This window comes from Scardinius erythrophthalmus, assembly GCF_964197995.2.
Source record: "Scardinius erythrophthalmus genome assembly, chromosome: 17".
Taxonomy (NCBI): domain Eukaryota; kingdom Metazoa; phylum Chordata; class Actinopteri; order Cypriniformes; family Leuciscidae; genus Scardinius; species Scardinius erythrophthalmus.
In genome coordinates, this window is record NC_138237.1 from 15,199,787 (window position 1) to 15,217,520 (window position 17,734).

The 17,734-nt window shown below is 38.3% G+C and overlaps 1 protein-coding gene and 1 long non-coding RNA gene across 3 annotated transcripts in view; one reads left to right on the plus strand and one right to left on the minus strand.

Annotated features, from left to right (window-relative positions):
• The window catches only part of LOC308705915, a 468,550-nt gene that overhangs the window by 127,807 nt on the left and 323,009 nt on the right, over positions 1-17,734 (minus strand). The window lies entirely within an intron of this gene.
• On the plus strand, positions 97-17,264 carry stom (stomatin). 2 transcript variants are annotated; one of them, XM_081391210.1, is made up of 8 exons: positions 112-324; positions 1,239-1,271; positions 1,643-1,752; positions 2,368-2,440; positions 8,203-8,285; positions 10,621-10,824; positions 13,078-13,212; positions 15,044-17,264. In XM_081391210.1, exons 1-8 carry the CDS (start codon positions 264-266, stop codon positions 15,230-15,232), a joined length of 888 nt encoding a protein of 295 aa, XP_081247336.1. In that variant the 5' UTR covers positions 112-263; the 3' UTR covers positions 15,233-17,264. The 2 variants fall into 2 exon arrangements, with proteins under 2 accessions (XP_081247337.1, XP_081247336.1); XM_081391211.1 differs by lacking the exon at positions 1,239-1,271 and having other exon boundaries at positions 97-324.

A 17,734-nucleotide genomic window follows, 5' to 3' on the forward strand; every position in this document is an offset into this window, starting at 1 on the left:
GCATTTTTTACGACATCGGAACCGAACTGGATGTATAATTCTACCCACTTCCGTTTTTAGGTCACAGACAACAGTAATGCCCGCCCACCCCCACTCAGCCCAACCCCTTACATTCAGAGGGGGGCTGAAGCGCACGTAGAGTCTGACCATTGAGTCCGACATGTCCCGTGGAGAAAACCACTACTGAGAAGCGATCTCCTACTGGAAGGGTTTTGAAGATCTACTCCATATCAACCCTGAATAATTCAAAGATATCTCATACAATGGAAGATGGCAGGGAAACAGCTGCAATGAGAGAGAAGGAAAGGAGGGATCGACAAATAGGTAACGTTAGGCTACTATTGAATTATTATTATATTAAATATCACGTGTTTGCATCGTTGTGTTCGTTGGATATACGCAGCATTCAGTTCACGTAAAACGAAAAGGCCATACTAGATGCCTCTGCTGCCTTTAAAAATACATAAAAAACGCTTTAGAAAATAGATAAACATTGGTAGTAAGTCCATGCTTCCCCTTCTTTTTCTTCAAGGTCTGTTATTATTGGTAGTGCACCATGGGTGTGCCTCTTTTTTTTTTCCTGTGCCACACTGGGCAACAACAGGTGCTCATCATACCCCATAGTCATAGTCCTGTAGCACTCCACACAGAAATTCTGTATTCATCACAACAATGACCTGATGTTTTGTTGTTTATTTTTGTATCTCTCAAAATAATAAAGGTATAATAATGAAAAATGTAGCATACTATGGTATGGTGTGATAGTTTTATGCAATATAGTATGGTATGGTATAGTGTGTTATTATAGTATAGCATGGTAAAAGTAGTAATACAACAATAATGCATCTGCATTTCTTCTAAATGTCTATAATTATTCTGATTATTTGTGTTGAACATCCTGTCAAAATGCATTGAGTTTAAGATTCAGTTCAGGAGTTTATCATGTGGCTGGTGGTCAAAGATCTAGAGTTTAATGCAAAGATTGTGAGGTCAGTACAAAGAAGGGATGATTTAATCATTCTTCAATTACTGTGATCACTGTCCTGCTCAATAATCATATCCTTAGCACTCAATCTTACTTTGCTCTGACTGTCCCATCAGTAAATGTAATTTGCCCTGGATGTATTTGCATCTGCTAAAAGACACGTCTTATCCCTTATAGGGCATATGGGCTTGTAGACTAATAGCCTTAGCTTAGGCCACATATACAGTAGCCTTACAGTTACATTTCTCTATAGATCGATGGTGTCACACGATTGATGATACTCCAGGTAGGTGAAATTTGGAAGCAAAGCAATGGCAGTTTTGTTTGTTAATTTTGTTTTTAACTGTAGAGAAGCGTTTATTTGCAATGTGTTTCTTGATTTTCTCAGTGTGGGTAGAATGGCTAATGAAGATGTTCTTAATGTTGGTAATGTGCTGCAGAAGTCCCTTGATAGACACATTTGTAAACCACCACTCTAATGCATGCACTTCAGCTTGAAGCTAAAATATTGTTTTTGCATGTTTGAACTCATGTAACCCATCAGTTTTTTTGAGCTATGTTAGGGTAATGCGCAATTGTGTGTGACCTTTTATCTCTTTTAGTAGTATAGTAAAATACTGCAAGTTTATGCATAGGCATGCTTGTTTTGCCTTTCAGCCTTGGAAAACACAGACAGTGACATTGGCTTGTGTGGATGGATCCTGGTGCTTTTCTCCATTCTGCTCACGTTGCTGACCCTGCCTCTTTCCATATGGATGTGCATTAAGGTACTTAGCGGTGGTCCTTTAATTAGTGTGATGTCATACGGCTTGTTGTTGTCAAGTGCTTTCAATCCCAAGCAGGGATGGCCCAACAGAAACCACAGCCTTTTCTGTATCTGTATTAAAATTGTTTTGTTAAATTGTATTGACTGATATTTCAAATATCAAATGATATTTCCAATAAATTTAAAGAAATCTACTATCAGCTAATATAATATCTATAAGTTGTGCATCCCTTAAAAAAAATTCTAGTTATTCACAAGCACAACTCAACAAATGATTCATTAGCTAGATATTTCCCTTCATCAGTGCAATCTCTATAGACTGATTTCACAATTTTTATTTGGAAATCATGAACAGTTGGAAAAGTCAAAAGGTGTGGGATCCCTAATATTTTATTTTGTAAATAAATTTGGTTTTGACCGCAGGCCCACCAAGTAGTCCAATTCCTTTTCATGCCTTATCTTTATCATCTTTATCTTTAAAAGAGAGATGACGAAAGCTTGATAAAGGTTGCCATGCAACATCTAAATTATGTTAGAGGCCGTTTTACCTTCCACTGTTTTAAATTGCTGTAATTTAGCTCTTTTTATGAGATAAAAATACTTCTTGTTCCTACAGATAGTGAAGGAATACGAAAGGGCAATTATCTTTCGCCTTGGACGCATTTTACGAGGAGGAGCCAAAGGACCAGGTAAAGGAAAAAATCAATATCATTTGATCATTCTGATTTAATCAGTGCTGCTGGTTTAAGTGTTTCATGTGATAATGATCATGTCTTTAATCAGTGATCACACTACTTGTGTTATTATTGTGTGTGGTTAAACGTTGTTTGTATTTGTGCTGTGGCCGTCCACCACAATCCCTGCTTGTCACAAGGCAAAAGCACGCAAGCTTGTGCTGTAGAAAAACAGAAGCGATCTGTTTTGCATTTCTGCTGACCCGAATAAACAACTCCTTTTTCAGTGTCAGGATAATTCAGCTGAGGACGATATACTGTACTGTATATACACAAAAATGCACATTAAATCATTTGACCTTGTTCAATCATGAGAAAATGTAATAAAACATTTATTATATTCAGGAAATAGGCATCTAACCCAATAAGCATGTGTACATTTCCGAGACATCTGTAAAAGATCATATTTCCTGGGTAGCATCACGTTTTAAATCAAGCTTTTATTTCAGCGGCACATAATGATCTTATCTTGCATAGTGACCTTGCTTAAATAGTAAAGCTATATGAAAAGGTGATAAAAATCTAAGGTTGTAATGTCAGGTTAGTCAGACCTCATAAGACCTCAGACCTGCACTCTTGCCTTCTATCTAAATCATAAAAATCACTTAACCAGATGTCTGATAACCATTCGTTTTGTTTGGGGCCTTGCTGCCATGATGTCACATATAAGAATTTGGGATCAGGTTCCACACAGCACTGTGGTCACCACTGTGATTATAAGATTTTCATAGAGGTTGATCTTGGCGACTGGATATATCTCAATGTTTGGTAACTTAAGCTAAAGTACTTGCAAGACAGCACTGTATTGATAATCCTCCTCAACCTTCTTTTTCTTCTTCATCCTCTACTTTTCCTTTTCTTTTCCTTCTTCTGCTTAAAAAATTCAGCAAATTCATTCAGCTCAGACCATTTAACAGATGGACTCAACCCAAACTTTCTTTTGGCGATAAATTCAGCCTTATGCTACGCCCACATTTACCCTTGCTCTGTGAAATTTTGTGGGCAAAATCTAGTCATTTCAGTAGGAATCCATGCGGTCAGGACTTTCATGAGAAGGCGAATAAGTTCCCCACACAGATTTTAATCTTGTTCAAATTGGTCACGCAAATTCGCCACGTTTACCAACAGAAATCTGCTTTGAAAGTGAATTCTGTGTGAGCTGTGCTTCACACATTGCTACAGTACACTATTCAAAAGCGACATTGGACCTTTTTTGCATGTGAAATCTCGCCGACATTTCGCTAATGTGACCGTACCCTTAGATATGCTATTTTTGAATTTCAGATTCAAATTGGAAAATGTCCCATTAAAGGGATAGTTTACACAAAAATGAAAATTCTGTCATAATTTACTCACCCTCAAGTTGTTCCAAAAAACTGTATGAATTTGTTTGATCTGCTGAACACAAAGGAGGGTATTTTGAAGAATGTCTGTAACCAAACAGTGGATGGGCCCCATTGACTTCCGTAGTATGGAACCAAAATACTATGGAAGTCAATGGTGCCCCACAAAAGAATTTAAATTCTTGAGTGAACTAGCCTATCCCTTTTACTTACATAGATGGAACGTTTCCATTCTTTGTGTAAACCAACAATGATGACATAATTGAAATACTTGCATACTGCGGTTGCAATTGGTCTTCTTTCATGTGCTTATTTGCATATTGAATTGTGATGGTTCTTAAATGTAAAAAAAGGTGGTGATGCAACATTTAATTTGCGCAAAACTATTCTTTAAAGGTCCCATGACATGCTACTTTTTGTAGGCTTTAATATAGGCCTTAGTGGTCCCTAGTACTGTATCTGAAATCTCTTTCCAAAAATGCAGTCTCAGTGCAGAATTATAGCCACTATAAGCCAGTCCCAGAATGAGCTTCCTTCATAGACTGTAAAAAAATATGGACGTAGTGTCCGTGACGTCACCCGTAGGTTTCTGAAGAGCATTTTTGAAGCCTAAAGTGGGCGGAGCCGGCCGTCGCCATCTTGGCCTTGCGTCACTCCCGGATAACAGAAAATGGACAAACAGGCGGAGCGTGAGTGGAGCTGAGGAGCCTGGCTATCTGAAATCACCAAGCTCGACGTGATCGAGTTAGCTGATGATGTAAAGCCAATTAAACGTTCCTATTTATGCCCTTCGAAATATTGTAATAGTTAAAAGACATGGCTACAAGTGAGACTGTGTATTACTTCGAGAGTGTTTGTGTGTGACTGATTTATGTGCATACATGTCCGTCACTCTTTCATGGTCCGTCAGCGCGGCATCGCTCAAGTTCGTAGAGAGAGCTTATTCAGTCCATTTTAAATTCTGATGTTGGCCGTCTCTCAAATGGGTTATGGTTTAACCGTTAAACCATAGATATATTGCCTTTGAAGTGCAAGTAAATGCGCTAGAAAATCCGCGCTCATTCACGGACGGAGAAAGCGCCGACGCCTGCATGATTTCATCTGACGGTAACCTACATAAGCATATTATAATCCATCTGTTCCATGGGAGCAGAACAAACGAGCATTTATTGACGTTTTAAATTTGAAAACCCCAAAAAGCAACGAAATTGTCAGACATCCATTAGTGCATGTTCACAGAGGAAAACAACTGAAATACAGCGCCGGTTGTTCTCTCGAACGATAACGACGGAATCCAAAGACGTGAGCTTTGTAACGTTACCCAAGTATTAAAATTGTATGAAATGATAATCCCGAAAAAAGCACAAACACTGCAGAGATGGCAAGTTCAGCACCTAACATTGCTGAGGTGAAGTGACGGCTAGTAACAGCAGACAAACGGCTAGCACTGACAGCGGCAATCCATCTGTCACTCAAGTGGCTTGGCCACACCCTTAAATTTAAATATTAATCAACTAAACGGACGAGTTATAAAATAATTCACCCCCCTCACAGTTGTTATGAAGGGCAAAATTAGCTGTATAGACCAAATCCACATACAGACACCAGGCTTTAAACACGTTTTTTTCTGCTGTAAAGTTGGTCATTTTAACATGAGGGAGATACAGATTTGACTCACTTCTGACAACAGCCTCAAGCGGCCAGTCAACGAATTACAGTTTAACTCACTTCCGTGTTGGTTTCAAGGGAGAGACGGGGAGGTTGCCGCTTGGCTTCCAGTTCAGACGGGCCGTTTCGGTGTCTGTAGCTTTAAATGTTAATGAGGAGGAGAAAGGCGGCGTAAGGTGGAGGGTGGGTGTGGCCTCGACCATCTGCGGCAACGGTAGACCATGCATGTTTACATTGGATATATTGCAATGGCACGGAGACACGCAATCGTTCAAGCATTTCAGTTTGACCCAGAATCTGATCCAGATGGAGAAGCAACGGATGAAGAAGTTGCAACTCAGCAGCTCCAGCAGGACGTTTCCGAATGGTTAGTTTAAAATATTATGTCTGGATACGGTACTTTATTCGGATGGTTTAGTTATTATCATGTAGCTAACGCTAACCTACTGTTGCCTTTTCACGGGAGATCTGTAACGTCTGTAATTTATCTTATTACAATTACATCAAGCTCTGCGATCTTGAAATGCGGATATCGCGCGCGCCATATAACCAACAGGAAAACGCTATCCAAATAACAAAGAAGTGTACAACACTCGCGTTACAGTGTGTGTATTCACACACATACTTGATGCTGTCTACCTTTACATTAGCGCAAGTAACTGCATAGCTAATGTTACAGCCACATTCTACGTGTAACAAGCTAGGTAACCAAAGAGAGTTGGTACTGATCCAGACTTTAGTTTCAGACGTTCAGCAAGCCCAGCTCTGTATTAACCCCTCGGTGTTCATTTGTACATCCAATTATTGAGCAATTATTATGCTTCGCTCGCTCAAAAGCCATTATATCTCTTGTGGACAAACTAAAATCGCGCGCGCGCGTTCCTACTTCCTAGCTCATTTTCTCATGGGCGGAAAATATTCTCTGGGCGGGCAAAGCAGAGAAAGGGGAGGTAACATTCCTCCTTATAACGTCATAAGGAGGAGATTCAAGATCAGCGCGATTGAGCTTCCATTTTCTCAAAGTCAGAGAAAGATAGCAAAAGTTCGATTTACACCGATTAAAATTTCTAGAAACTTGGGGACCATATACAGGCTAGGGGAACTCATATTAATGTTAAAAAACCTCAGAAAGTGAAAATTTCATGTCATGGGACCTTTAACTGCTTTAGCAAACACTGATATTTCCTTTAGGATATTTAAATCTCTTTGTTAAGTTAGCGTTAATGACACTATGGCTGTGATTGTTGTTGGTGTCTCTGGAATATGTCCGTGCTGTGTTTTGGAATATGAATCCGCAGGGCTTTCCCTCCAGGAATGAACTTATGAGGGTAGGGTCTATTATTAGAGTTAGTCCACATACTTTACCCCTCTTATGCCCAAGGCTTTATATTGTGAACTCAAATTTCTTCATCATTACCTTTTCAGTAGTTCTTTTTGAGGCAATAAATTCCTTCTTTATGGCTTTATGTCATTTATACTATAGGCCTGAAAAGTAAGCTTGATTTCTTGGTTCTCTTTGAGGCTTCTGGCTGGGGTCTGTTAACAATCTGCAGTGGCTCCTCCTCCATGGCTGTATTTAGGGTGGAATGTGAGCGGAATTTTACACAGTAGGTTATACAAACCTCTGAGGAGACTAACAAATCCTGATGACTCTTTGAAAATCTAAATCTAAGAATCTATTTTAGATTATAAACTACAGGGATGACAAATGAAACGCATTAAGTATTACTAAAGCACCAGCACAAACACACACACCACACACGCAGACCTGCTTGTCTTCCTCGTCACATACTGCCAAACTGTTCTTATTGTTCTGGTTTTCTTCAAAGCCTTTTGATTTTATACTCAGCATTTTTATTTTGTCCAATTTTTTTTTTTTTTTAAGTTTTTAAATTAATTTTACATACTATACTATATGTGCACTCACCGGACACTTTATTAGGTTCAACTGCACGTTAATGCAAATATCTAAGCAGCCAATCACATGGCAGCTACTCAAAGTTACAAGTAGCAAACACACACACGTACGATTTTTTAAAGAAATTCATACATTACAATATATTCGAATGATGAATGCATTCTTGCTGCATTCCACATTCTCTGTTGTTATTGACTTCCAAATAGTTTCTAGTTGTTCCTCAAAGATTAAACTTTTGTGCTATCTATCTTTGAATCCACTAAATCCCAAATTTGTTCAATAGGATTCAAGTTTGGACTTTGACTTGGCCAACTGTGACTAAAGAGCTTACACATACTGCTGGATTTACCATTACAGAAACATAAAAAAATATTTTGGTTATCACCAATACTGTTAGTTTAGGGAAGCTGTAGCACAGACATTACACTGGGTGGTGGTGTATATACATATATATATATTATATATATATATATATATATATATATATATATATACACACACAGTATAGTAGTATGTTCTATGTTCTAGTAATAAAATCTAATCCTATTAACTGTTGTTACTGTTCTTTACTGTAAATAATTAAAACAGATGCTAGTGCGATCATTCATTAAACACGTGAAGGCTGTCAGCTGAGTCCAGTTGGCGGGGAGAGTGGTATTTGGTAGATTGCCAGTTGTGCACTTATTGAAGACCAGGTCTGTGTTACTAGGAGTTACTGATTATTATTAGTGTCTGCTGCTGTTATGTTCCTCAAATATTTTGCTGTATTTGTGTGTTGTCTCACACAGGTCTTTTCTTCATATTGCCGTGCACAGACAGCTTTATCAATGTGGATATGCGCACCATCACTTTTGATATCCCCCCTCAGGAGGTGAGATCACATGCACAAACACAAACACTAATCTTTAACTTCATTCTTTGTTTTTACCCATGAAAAGCATCAATTGGAAGTAGAAGTGTGTAATTTTTGTTAAGATGTTAATGCTTTTGCTACAGTTTAATGTGCAGGTACTATGAGCAAGCCATCTGTAGTTTGACATCCCAAAAAGTGCAAATAGGTGGTTGGAGTTTACAGGGAGCCAGTTCTGCAATTTTTTATCACATATTTAAATGACAAATATTTAAATCTTTTAAAGACATTTGTCATATACACTACCAGTCAAAAGTTATACATAATAATTAGTATTTTTCAAAATGTTTTTAAAAGAAGTCTCTTGTGCTCACCAAGGCTGCATTCATTTGATAAAAATACAGTAAAAACTGTGATATTGTGAAATATTTTTACAATTTAAAATAAATTATTTCTATTTTAATATATATATATTTTTGATACTGTTATACATTTTTTTCAGGATTTGCTGATGAATAGAAAGTTCAAAAGAACTGCATTTATATGAAATAGAAATATTTTGTATTTTGACTTTACTGTCACTTTTGAACAGTTTAATATTCCCTTGCTGAATTAAAGTATTCATTTTTATTTTTGTTTTTAATCTTACTTATCCCAAACTTTTGGTAGTATATCACAGTTTCCAGAAAAACATTAAGCAGCACAACTGTTTTCAACATTGATAATCATAATCATCGATCATAACATACTTCTTGACAGGCTGGAAAACTGGGTGGGGCTTACTGGGATAGTCCTAAAATGGTTCAGGTCATACTTAGATGGGAGAGGTTATTATGTGAGTATAGGTGACCATAAGTCTGAGTGGACGCCCATGACATGCGGAGTCCCTCAAGGCTCAATTCTTGCACCACTCCTGTTCAACCTGTATAAGCTCCCATTGAGCCAAATAATGAGAAAGAACCAAATTGCTTACCACAGCTATGCAGACGACACACAGCTATACTTGGCCCTATCGCCTAACGACTACAGCCCAATTGAATCCCTGTGCCAAATTGCCAATGCATTGATGAAGTCAACAGCTGGATGTGTCAAAACTTTCTTCAGTTAAACAAAGACAAAACTGAAGTCATTGCGTTCGGAAACAAAGATGAAGTTCTCAAGGTGAACGCATACCTTCACTCTAGGGGTCAAACAACTAAACATCAAGTCAGGAATCTTGGTGTGACACTACTAGAGTCAGACCTTAGTTTCAGTAGTCATGTCAAAGCAATAACTAAATCAGCATACTATCATCTGAAAAATATTGCAAGAATTAGATGCTTTGTTTCCAGACAAGACTTAGAGAAACTTGTGCATGCTTTCATCACCAGCAGGGTGGATTATTGTAATGGACTCCTCACTGGCCTTCCCAAAAAGACCATAAGACAGTTGCAGCTCATACAGAACGCTGCCACCAGGATTCTGAGCAGAACTAGAAAATATGAACACATCACACCAGTCCTCAGGTCTTTACACTGGCTCCCAGTTAAATTTAGGATTGATTTTAAAGTATTATTACTGGTATAAAAATCATTCAATGGCCTATGACCTCAATACATTGCAGAAATGCTCACTGAATATAAACCCAACAGATTACTCAGATCACAAGGATCATATCAGCTAGAAATACCAAGGGTTCACTCTAAGCATGGCGAGTCCGCTTTTAGCTATTATGCCAGCCGCAGCTGGAACCAGCTTCCAGAGGAGATCAGACGTGCTCCTACTGTAGTCACATTCAAATCCAGACTCAAAACACATCTGTTTAGCTGTGCATTTACTGAATGAGCACTGTGCCAATGTTCGTCCGACTGTTTGTACTGTATTTTATTTTATTTTTCTAAACTGTTTTAATTATTCTTTTTTCTTTTATTATTTTAATTTCTTCTATGTAAAGCACTTTGAATTGCCATTGTGTATGAAATGTGCTATATAAATAAACTTGCCTTGCCTTGCCTAATACTAAGAAATGTTTCTTGAGCAACAGATCAGGATATTAGAATGATTTCTGAAGGATCATGTGACACTAAAGTGTGGAGTAATGATGCTCAAATTTCAGCTTTGCATCACAGGAATAAATTCGATTTTAAAATATATTCCAATTTTAAATTGTAAAATTATTTCACAATATTATTTTGAAATGCAGCCTTAAGAGACATCTTTCAAAAACAGATAATTATCTTATCCCAAACTTTTAACTAGTAGTATAGCTTTGCATAGTTTTATTGATATTTGTATTAAATATAGATTTTAGTGTAGTTGTTTTTCTTGTGTTCTGCAGAATATCACCCTGTTGAATAGCCTGTGTGCTTCCTCATAGGTTCTGACAAAGGACTCTGTGACAGTGAGTGTAGATGGTGTAGTCTACTACCGTGTTCAAAACGCAACACTGGCAGTGGCCAACATCACCAATGCTGATGCGGCCACTCGTCTGTTGGCACAGACCACCCTGAGGAATGTGCTGGGTACAAAGAACCTGGCAGAGATCCTGTCTGACCGTGAGGAAATCGCCCATAGTATGCAGGTATCACACTAAACACATACAAATATTAAAAACAAGAGTTATATTTTTTAAAGGAATAGATCACCCAAAATGAAAATCGAAGTGTAAAGGGTTAGTTCACACAAAATTGAAAATTCTGTCATCAATTACTCGCCCTCATTTTGTTCCAAACCCGTAAGACTTTAGTTAAACTTTGGAACACAAATGAAGATATTTTTAATGAAATCTGAGCGCTTTCTGTCCCTCCATTGACAGCTACACAACTACCGCTTTGACGCTTCAAAAAGTTCATAAAAATATCGTAAAACGAATCCATATGAATTTAGAGGTTTAGTCACATTTTTTTGAAGAGACACGATTGCTTTATGATGAACAGATTGAATTTATGCTTTTATTCACACATTGATCAGTGAACATTAACAGAAGCTCAACCGAACCTTCTTGACGCTCGAGAACAAACCTCTTACGGTGGCCCAAACGTGCTGCGTAACACGAGAATGAACCTCATTGGTTCTCGCTGAAGCTCAAACGTGCTGCGTAACACGAGAATGAACCTCATTGGTTCTCGCTGAAGCTCAAAGGTGCTGCGTAACACACGAGAATGAACCTCATTGGTTCTCGCTGAAGCTCAAACGTGCTGCGTAACACACGAGAATGAACCTCATTGGTTCTCGCTGAAGCTCAAAGGTGCTGCGTAACACGAGAATGAACCTCATTGGTTCTCTCTGAAGCTCAAACGTGCTGCGTAACACGAGAATGAACCTCATTGGTTCTCTCTGAAGCTCAAACGTGCTGCGTAACACGAGAATGAACCTCATTGGTTCTCGCTGAAGCTCAAACGTTTTGCGTAACACGAGAATGAACCTCATTGGTTCTCGCTGAAGCTCAAACGTGCTGCGTAACACGAGAATGAACCTCATTGGTTCTCGCTGAAGCTCAAACGTGCTGCGTAACACGAGAATGAACCTCATTGGTTCTCGCTGAAGCTCAAACGTGCTGCGTAACACGAGAATGAACCTCATTGGTTCTCGCTGAAGCTCAAACGTGCTGCGTAACATGAGAATGAACCTCATTGGTTCTCGCTGAAGCTCAAACGTGCTGCGTAACACGAGAATGAACCTCATTGGTTCTCGCTGAAGCTCAAACGTGCTGCGTAACACAAGAATGAACCTCATTGGTTCTCGCTGAAGCTCAAACGTGCTGCGTAACACGAGAATGAACCTCATTGGTTCTCGCTGAAGCTCAAACGTGCTGCGTAACACAAGAATGAACCTCATTGGTTCTCGCTGAAGCTCAAACGTGCTGCGTAACATGAGAATGAACCTCATTGGTTCTCGCTGAAGCTCAAACGTGCTGCGTAACATGAGAATGAACCTCATTGGTTCTCGCTGAAGCTCAAACGTGCTGCGTAACATGAGAATGAACCTCATTGGTTCTCGCTGAAGCTCAAACGTGCTGCGTAACACGAGAATGAACCTCATTGGTTCTCGCTGAAGCTCAAACGTGCTGCGTAACACAAGAATGAACCTCATTGGTTCTCGCTGAAGCTCAAACGTGCTGCGTAACATGAGAATGAACCTCATTGGTTCTCGCTGAAGCTCAAACGTGCTGCGTAACACGAGAATGAACCTCATTGGTTCTTGCACACCAAGCGAACATGCCTGAGCTTCCGTTTACCATAACTGATGTCAGTTGATGAATGTTAATATGTTAATAAAAGACTAAATTAAATCTGTTCAGCGTATAAAGTGATCTTGTCTCTTCAGAAAATTTGGACTAAACCTCTCAATTTATATGGATTCGTTTTACGATCTCTTTATGAACATTTTGAAGCGTCAAAGTGGTCGTCGCACTGCCATCTATGGAGGGACAGAAAGCTCTCAGATTTCATCAAAAAAAGTTCTTCGTTTAGAATGACATGAGTGTGAGTAAATGATGACGGAAGTAAAAATTTTGGGTGAACTAACCCTTTAATCTCACATTGAATTGGTTTCAGACCTGACTCAACTAGACATTGCATGTCTTCAGGCAGTGCAGTCAATGTAGCTCAGCTGAGATGCTGACATCTCTAGCTCGACTTCACTGCTAGCGCCTTCCTCAGTTTGCACGTGGCCCTATGTTCGCTCATTTCATCTGACATCCTTTTAAAAAAAATATGGTGAACAATCTTAATGGCAGGCACAGCTTGGCACAGCGCTCAAAATCCTGAGAAGCATGAAGCTTTAAGGAATCTCTGAGAAGAAGTGTTTAGACTTGACTTTGTTTTTTCCTTAGTCCACGCTAGATGATGCCACAGATGACTGGGGTATTAAAGTGGAACGTGTGGAGATTAAGGATGTGAAACTGCCCCAGCAGCTCCAGAGGGCCATGGCTGCCGAAGCTGAAGCATCCAGAGAGGCCAGAGCTAAGGTAACATGCTTTTGATATGCAGGTCAGAAAGAGGATGGAAATGTTTATATTAAACCAAATCAGGACTGTTTTTAATGCCTTGCTTCACATTATAAGTAGACTTCAGGAGGAAAATTGGTATTATCAAATGCAGTGCCATTCATCCATTACAAATATGTGGTTGAACTGTCTAAAGAAATACTTTTTGAAAATACTGTTTGTAGTCTTAGAAAGACTTGTAAAAATTATACTTTTTACAAGAGTAATGAAAAACTTTATATATAGCAGATCACTAAAAGTCTGATGTAGCATTTTCCTCATTGCACTGTTACGATTACCTGATTGGTCTAGGCTCTAGGGGAAGAACGCAGCAGCAAAATGGATGGTGGTGAATGAGTCTGCAACAGCATGAAACCACCCCATCTCAAGCCCCAGAATTGACATTCACAACAATAACCCAAATATCCACATATTTCACAAAAGAATAGAACTCTACAAAAGAATAAGAACCACATATTTCACAAAGGAAAGAAACTCTTCCTCATTTGTGTTAAACTTATTGAAGTAAGGATACACAGAGCCACCATCTACTTGCTTTAACCAACACAGCTCTGATGATGGTTGCAGTTTAAATACTCTCTCCATCCAATCACAACAGGCCATTGATTATTAAAGTCAGGTGGCAATTACTGGACACAACAACAATCCCTTACGGCTCTGGACATAACACTACACACAAAAGATACTCTAGGACAACGGATGGATTTAGCTGGCAAACATATTAATCGTCCTTTCATGTACATGCATGTACATACTATAGACCAAATTATTTTTGTACTGTGTTGGAGCTGAATGTAAACGTTCACTGTTCTGAGGCAAGACTACTGCAATAGTCTAATAGAAATCCGGAAATGACAACTCCTTTCCTGTTTCCACTAATATATCTGTTGATTTATGTGAGAGTCAGTATTTTGGCATTTCCAGCTGTATGCTCGGTTAACCTCTTCTGTTTGCAATAGAAGTTGCTCCGCTTAAAAATGTACATATGCTCTCAGAAGAACATGGGAAAGGAAGTTAATGAGTTTATTTTTGGTGGACAATTACTCTTCAGTGCTTAGTTCAGATACAAGTATGTTTTCTTTAAATCACTCCCCCTACCTACACCAACCACACAGCTAGAAGTGGCAAACCACTGTCCTAGTTAGTAAACGGTACCTCTCTGCATGGAGATATATAGCAGACACTTTTATAAGAAGTAATGTACAGCAGTGGTTCTCAACTCACCCTATTTAGGCACAAATTCATCTGTCACTTAGTAGAAATATATTTAAACACAAATATTACCCAGATGCGAGTGTGGACTGGTTGCGTGGCATGACGTTATCCTCAAAAATTATGCAAGACAAAGATCAACATGACCCAGTATATATTAAATACAGGTTTGCTTGCATTGCAACATAAGCATTGTTTGTTCTGATCACAAAACCATTAAGAGACATTTAGAATCATTTACTAAATTTGTGCATATAAAAACTATCATTTTAATAATCGTAAATTAAATTTTACATATTGTTAAACCTATACATTTTGTGATCAAATTAATAATGTATTGCTATTAAGATTCCTATTTTTTTTAAATAATTTGGGCGCTGTATCAGTTCATCACTTGATGTCCAATCTGGGTCATAAAGCAAAACCAGTTGAGCTGATTAAAAGAGCAATGCCATAAAGGGCAAAGAGTGGGTGTCAATTTGAAACTGGTTTAAGGGGTGGAATTTTGGTGCGGTATATGTGGTTTGCAAAAATCAAGACGCACAAGTTTTTTGTCTCACACCTCTCTTGCTGTCTGTAGGTGATAGCCGCAGAGGGAGAGATGAATGCGTCACGGGCACTGAAGGAGGCATCTCTGGTGATCGCAGAGTCTCCCTCAGCTTTGCAGCTGCGCTACCTTCAGACCCTCAACACCATCGCAGCCGAGAAGAACTCCACTATCATTTTCCCCCTGCCCATTGACATGATGCAGTCCTTCCTGAAGCACTAAGCCACATAAAGCCAGCCACAAACACATGCACACAAACAGATGCATCCATGCAGAAATTAACAGACTGGCGTTACATAATATCCACTCATGTGAGTAAAATGGACAGCGGGATCGAGAAGTCTGAGACCACAGTGAAATCTGCTATTAAAAGGTGCAGTAAGCGATTTCTGAGAAACACAAACAAACACACCCCGCAAATGCACGAACACGCAATGCAAAAGTAGATGTTTCTTTATCTTAGCTGAAGCAGAGCAAAATAATGCTTCTCGAAAAATAAAGCGAAGATGATGAACGAATGTAAAGGAAGAGCAAAAACTGAACATAATTATATTACACAAGAGTATATACAAGCAAGAGTTCATTGTTAGTCGGCAGCAGCACACCAGCTCCAGACAAACAATGACACTCAAAACTGTTACAACAACTGCATATCTTGGTTCTGTGGAACATACCAAATGTTACTCATGTTTGGAGCAGAAACAACGCAACCTCTGCGTCCATTTTCAGGCACTGGAAAGCTTTTCTAAAATAATCTTGCCTAATCATGATCCTTTTTTTTTTTTCAGTGATATCCCTCTGACCTTGTCTCTTTTGTAATGTCTCTCAGCCATCTCTCTTTCTACAGTCTTTCTTCAAATCTCCCTCTGGCTCTTCTTTCTCTCCTCTCCCATCATTAGTGGACACACCCCCTACTGCTGATTGGCCATAAGTCGTGGCGCTCAGTCCGATCCACTTTCAGTAGCGTTTCTCAGAAGTCACTTAGTGCACCCTTAAAATCCTGAACATTTTAGCAACCTAAGAAAAAGTATCACATGAAAAGAAGAAATATTTAAGTTTTGAGGTCACTAATCAAATGAGCAAATTGGTAATCATGTGACTCAAGATGGGCTTTGGATCTTTTGGATCAGACTTTTGGACCCCACTGTACATATGCCACATACACACTCACAGCTGTTTTTTAATGTATGATCTGTAGATGTTCCTAGTAAAAACCTCTATCTGAAGGAAATCTGATGCAGCTAAAGAAAATAATTTTTGCATGTGTTTTTTGTACCAAAAATCTGTACTTTGAATATGCTTTGCAAATTGAAATTAAAATTGCTTACAATTTCTCTGGTTGTTACAAGGTTAGAACAGTGGTACAGGCCAGAGCTGGCTGATCTTTTAGACATTGATTATTGCAGTGTGTCTTTTTTTTTTTTTTTTTTTTTTTTTTGGTTTATAGTTTATGGAACATCTCCTGGTCACATGAGTGCATGTGCTTGTGTTTCAAGCATGTGTAACTAACCTGCTTGGTCGCCAAATGGAAAGCAAACCGTCTAAAGGGATATTTGAATAGTATCAGATGACAGCAATGCTTATTGTGCCTAAACCAGTTTTTACTTGCTTTCTCAAACCTTTAATTATCGCTGACTTTTAATGTATAAAAGCCTTAAGCCATATCCATTTCAACTACTGAATCAATATTTACAGGTTTACATGATGTTGGTTGATTTTTAAAACCACAATGCATTAGAGATCTAGCATTTATACATAAATTTCACATAAATATTTTATCACTTGATTTTAAAAATCGTAATATTTTATCTGCCAGACATTTTCATGCATGAAATATAATATTTTTTATAATGTCGGTCTGCAGCTGAAAACAAATTAAGGCTATAGAGGTCAATGTTTGTGTTTGTAATTAGTATTTGCAGCTTCAAATATCAGAGGATGGAATTACAGACTCATAAAAGATGTAAATCACTTGCACTGCTGCTTAGGACTATATTTCTCAAATATCTTTTTCATCCTGTATCAGTCACAAGTCTATATACAGTATATATAATTCTTTATTCTGTCTTTTAACTGATATATGTTGAATATCACATGTTGTTATTGCCAGCTCACTTTTATGTGCATTTTAATATTGAATGTTTTTTGTTTGCACTGTATTTTTGTGCATATCATATATTTTTCATGTGTGATTGTCCCGTTCTCTTAGTGTCATCTTTCTCATGACTTAAAAGTAAATAAACTCTTTACTTTTAAACAAAGTGTTGTTATTTTCCCAGAAACCTATTCATGTTTGTGTTGCTTAAATCAATCTTTGAGGAACACTCTGGAAACCTTTTTTGGGTTGTGGTTCTTTATTGTACAAGAAGTAAAACTGGGAAATTATGTTTATATTTCAGGTACAGAAGGATTTGCAAAAGCAGCATTGTTTGGAATGACCCTTATAAAATAAGTTTCTATATGAGTGGATGCATTTTGTGGGCTTTCGTACACCATCTGTAGGCAGTCAACTGACCCAATATGTTAACAATCATCTAATCCAAAACCCCCAAGAAATAAACAGCAGGCCTTTTTCCATTCAGTTTTTCCATTGCATGTGTAGGTATAGTAAGGCCTCATAGAAGAAAAGAAGAAAAAAAACAGATATGCAACCAATGACAAGACAAGCTCCTTTTCCATTCCACATTCTGATTATGGTTTAACAAATACTTTTATCAAGTGCAC

Bases quoted from the DNA above. Each gene is read 5' to 3' on its own strand.
- stom (XM_081391210.1), top strand. From the start codon at position 264: ATGGAAGATGGCAGGGAAACAGCTGCAATGAGAGAGAAGGAAAGGAGG. The intron at 325-1,238 runs GTAACGTTAGGC...ATTTCTCTATAG, and splicing joins AAGGAGGGATCGACAAATAG to ATCGATGGTGTCACACGATT. The intron at 13,213-15,043 runs GTAACATGCTTT...TGCTGTCTGTAG, and splicing joins CCAGAGAGGCCAGAGCTAAG to GTGATAGCCGCAGAGGGAGA.